Here is a 5,313-nt window from a genome sequence, read left to right as displayed (position 1 = left end):
GTAGTAATTGATTAATTGAATTCCTGAGTCAATTGAAGCTAGACCACCATGAAAAACCCGGAAGCATTGAACGGCCATTTCATCCTAGTATGGGACTTCTCAGTAGTGCTCATCCACGATCACATCCCACGAGATTCAAACCTAGGGCTTATCAGTCTCAGAATGCTTATATTTACAACCATTTTGTTTCAAACTTTGATTGATACAAGCATTTGATAAAAATATGTAATTTTCTTTTCAAGAAAAATCTTTAAATGTAGCTTTATTGTTGAAGGCTAACTTCAGATTTCAGTTATCCATTTTATCTCTACAACTAGATGTTTGTAGTGATTATTGAATATAATTTACTTCACAAACTAACTTTACGCAAACAACCAGTGACAGCTGTAAATTTTAAGTATTGGCTTTCCCATCAAATCACACTTACAAGCTAGTCAATGATCAAACATAGCCTACCAAAAGTGAGATATGTCACCGACTGTAATCACCGTTAGTCACGTCAATAGTCAGTTAATGCTCTTATACCTCTATGTTTGATATCGGCGAATAATACACCGAGGTGATTTACTAAGGAGTCACATACTGCTACACAATAGCAATTCACTAACTTCCTGATCATCGATAGTTGCATAGTCTCAGTCAGTTTGTGATGCGAAAGAAACTGTTTTGTAATTTTACTTTAGAAGAGAACGTTAACTCTACACAAATGAGGGAATAGTATAAGTAACATAAAGTGTACATTAATTTTCCTGTAAAACTATATAAATTTTTTCATATCAAATTATGATAATACAAACCAATAAACAAATAAATTGGGCGGCACATCAGTCACAAGAAAACTTGCAAACTCAAGCAAAAATTATGTTTATTCTACTGAAGATAAACTATAATTTTTAACACAATATTGATACTGGTTCACATTCATTCTCTCACAATCGGCAAAACGATTAGATTTGAATGTTGGTATGCATTCTTATGATGAATGTTATGTATAAAAGTGACTTCTATATTCATAGGAATATTCATTTTAGAATTAAGATTTAATTAAATTTATTTCATGCCAGAATTGATTAAGGTTGGAATACAAATGATTCACTTGTACAACAAATACTCATAATGTCTCTAAGTTGTAGTGAAAAACATCTACTGCCCTACCTACGAAATATGTAACATAATGAACATGGTTATTTGTGTCAGTATATTAAGCTAGATTTATTACTAATGTGTGGAATTGATGGTTGCAAAACAACCAAAGGCCTAAAATCTAATCCGTTCATAGAGTAGATAAGTTGTAAGATGTGCATTTTGTTCTATTTCAAACTTGCCAGATGGATGTATTTATATTAATGTCCTGGATTCTATCGCTAGTCAGAATCCATCTATTCTATAGAACTGATAATAAAATAGGTGTAGAAAGGTAATCCGCACAGTATGCCAATATACCAATAAAAAGTGACTAAAATTCAGCCAACAATATCACTAATGAGATTACATAAACCATTTCTACTACTACTAATAATATACCGTGAATCTACAACAGTAAAATTATCAGTATATGATCATTCTTTTTGTTAATTTATTTGTTGGTATATCCTGATTAATCATAAACTGTCAAGTAGTTCCAAACCGAAAGATATCACTACAAAATCAAATTACCGAATTCATTTAGTGCAAGCATGAAAATTGACTGTTTACATCAAATATACTCTTATTTATACCAATATTGATTTGATTATGCTATTGCGCCATCTTTCATTTCATAATAGGATTTCCTGTACGTCTTTTTTCATATTTCGTATTATTATAATTAAATCAAATATGTATTATTTAATTATGATAAACCTTATATAAGTTAAATATTCATGAATAATTATCGTATATAGACTAGTATATTTTCAATAAATAAGGTTTCACTGATTGAAATCATGAGTCAATTGAAGCTAGACCACCATGGAAAACCTGAAAGCACTGGACGGCCGTTTCATCCTAGTATGGGACCCTCAGCAATGCACATCCACGATCCAGAACCCCGCGAGATTCGGAACCAGGACCTATCAGTCTCGCGCCAGGCGCACTGCTGAGGAGTCCCATACTAGGATGAGACGGCTGTCCAGTGCTTCCAGGTTTTCCATGGTGGTCTAGCTTCAATTGACTCATGATTTCAATCAGTGGAATTTCTAAAATCTTCACAAAAACCCTTCTGAAAATAAGGTTTCCACAATCAATAGTTGTACATGTAGTCAATCAGTCAGTAATCATAAGACAATCTAAGATAATCAGAGAGGGCTTTTGTGGATATTATAGTAATTTGTTAGTTGAATCGATTAGTTGAGCCGATTGAAGCTAGACCATCATAGAAAACCTGGAAGCACTGAACGGCCGTTCCCTACTAGCCATGATCGATATTTAAAGATACATTGAATTCTCTATGATGTTACTTTGCGAATAGAACTTCAAGACATTCATTTTAACTTTACATTTTCATGTATTGAAAAGTAGTTTGCATTCAAATCATTTCGATAGCACATGCTGAAGTAGAGTTGAAGCTAGATTCCCATGGATAACCTGGAAACACTGAACGGCCGTTTCATCCTAGTATGGGACGACTCCTCAGTAGTGTTCATCCATGATCCTATTTCGTGAGATTGGATAAAGTAAATTGATTGAAGTGTTAAACATTAACATCGTTGAATGCTAGCTCAATGGTCTAAAAGACAATATTTATTTATTAAACCAATAACTACTCATAAGTCGTTCACGATTGGTTTATAAACAATAAATTCTTTCTTTTTTTTTTTTCTTGATAGTTAAAACAACCAATAAGATAATAATGAATTATAACGATCCACAACTATAAAGGATACTTATATCATATCAAAGAACTTTCTTTTTCTTCTTCAATGTTTAATGCCAGAATTAATCATTTTACATTGAAATGAATACAACAACATTACAATTCTCATTTACATTTTATTATTATGTTAAATATCTTGGATTATGTCATCATATTAATGATTCAAATATGTTTGGTAAACCAATGATTTTACCACAAATAAAACATCAAATACCATTTATTTGTTTTTCATTCATTGGTTTCATATTAAATTTTATTTCATTATTTGTATTCTTATTTGGTGGTGATTTAATTATTCGTTCACGAATTCATCAATCCAAACAACATGATAAAATTCTATTAGATAATGAATATTCCAATATATCTAAATGTACAATTATACAATCAACAAGATCACGACATCGTAAACGTACACAAAGTTCATTTATGATTAGTTTAATATTTTTATGTGGATGTGAAGTGATTTTTAATTTAGGTGCATTTATATTTAAATTAATTCAAGTATTATCATCATATTTTATTCATCAAATTCCAATGGATAAATCAAATCATATACCACCTGATATGACTTTAATTATATTACCAGTTATACAAAATATTTTAATGTTTATTGCTGAAGTAGGTCTTTTTTCTCGTAATTGGTGTGTATGTTTAATTACAGCAGCTCGAGCTGAAGTAGTTATTTGGCCAATTGGTTCACGTCCATGGCAAAGAATTTTAAGAAATCCACGAAAATTTATTCAAATATTTATTCTATTATTATTTATATCAATTATAATAGCTGGTTTAAAACATACAGATTATATTTCATTATTATGTTACGATCCAATTAACCATCAATATGGGATGTGGTCACAAGAATATATGTTTACACATAAATCATTCTCACTTTATATGAGTTTTATTGTTTTACCATATCGTGCAGTAATTACTTGGATTCTTATCATATTATTTACAATTATGATTATTATTAGATTACGTCCATGGAGAAAAGAATCATCATTATTACAAATATCTCAATCGAAATCATTAGATGATATACCAATGACAAATGAAAATCCACAACATGATGCTATACGTAAACGTCAAAAAGGTCAAATGAAAGCTACACGTGTTGTATTAATGGTTGCTTTAGCATTTGGTTTATTAGAATGTATGAATTTTATGATATCATTATGTCAAACATTTAATTTACTTGATAATAATCATTTAAGTCGTTTACTTGAAACAATTGGCAATACATTAATCACTATTGATTCAATATGTAATTTCTTTGTATTTATTTCATTAATGTCTTATTTTCGTATAATATTTTTACAAATATTCTGTTGTAAAACATTCAATAATCAACAAAATATTCCAACCAATAGTACTTCATATACTTCGGTAAATCATTCAATAACTGGGTCATAGTTGTCCTATGGAGAAATTAAATACAAAGGCGTAACGTTTTTTTAAAAAATATATTTATTCTTATTAAAAGAGAAAACGAAAAAAGAAACAGAAAAAGAAAACGGAAAAAAGAAATAATCGTAAAGGAAAAAGAAGTTTGTAAATATTATTGTTTTAATCAATTGAATTGATTATATAAACCTATCCGTGTGTATCATTGTTATATTTTCTTTTCTTTTACAAATACTACTTATTAGTCTTATAAACCTATTCAGGTGTGTTTATGAAAAGCTTACGAAATTTCGCTATACAAGTTGCAAACGAGCTCAATCAGAGGTATCATGGTTGATGGCTATATTCATTAAAACGAATGAACATTATTCAGATGTCAACTTCTGAAATGATATAATATCTAACTGGCGATCACTCAATATTTATGGTCAATATCGACTAAAAAAATATAAGAAAAGGAAACCTGTTGAAATACTATGTGCAGAGAATTCTATATTGTACCAAAAATATAATATTGAATAAAGCCAATAATAATAACAATAATACTAATAATAATTATTATTATTAGCTTGTAATGGACCAAAAAAATGAATCACCCTCAACTATTTAAACTTTAATGTGATTGATTAAGTTTCGTCCCGTAATTTGTTTCACTCATCAGGCTTAAATAAATGAATAAATTTTTATTTCTTTCTCAAAAGAGGAAATGTAATTATTTTAATTATATTTAATATAAATTGAATTGATTGTATTCATTTTGACAATTGTGTGTGTATTGTATCTTGGAATTAATTTCTGTAAAATATAAATGAACTTCATTGTCTCTATGTACAATTCATCAGGTATAGTTCCTTTTATTTGTTTATCTGTTTGTAAAATAAGTAGTATGTGATGTTGCGCTTTTATTTTAAAATAGAAGTTTTACTAATTACAGTTAAACATTCCATTTCTTTATAGTCAATTCATAAAGTGTCATAAATTGATGTACATTTATGTTTTATATAAGAAGTGTTAATTCTTATTTGAATTAAAAGACAATAAATGTATTTGATAAA

General features: G+C 28.9%; 1 protein-coding gene across 1 annotated transcript; it reads left to right on the top strand.

The window, feature by feature from the left end:
• Window positions 1-2,935: 2,935 nt before the first annotated feature.
• On the top strand, window positions 2,936-4,267 carry MS3_00002744 (uncharacterized protein; the record flags this gene model as incomplete). The annotated part of the gene is made up of 1 exon (XM_012941257.1): window positions 2,936-4,267. The coding sequence occupies one exon, from the start codon at window positions 2,936-2,938 to the stop codon at window positions 4,265-4,267; it is 1,332 nt and encodes a 443-aa protein (XP_012796711.1).
• Window positions 4,268-5,313: the final 1,046 nt, after the last annotated feature.

The sequence above is a fragment of the Schistosoma haematobium genome, chromosome ZW (genome assembly GCF_000699445.3).
Source record: "Schistosoma haematobium chromosome ZW, whole genome shotgun sequence".
Classification (NCBI taxonomy): domain Eukaryota; kingdom Metazoa; phylum Platyhelminthes; class Trematoda; order Strigeidida; family Schistosomatidae; genus Schistosoma; species Schistosoma haematobium.
The sequence above is the reverse complement of the archived record's forward strand: the minus strand, read 5'-3'. Positions and strand labels throughout refer to the sequence as shown.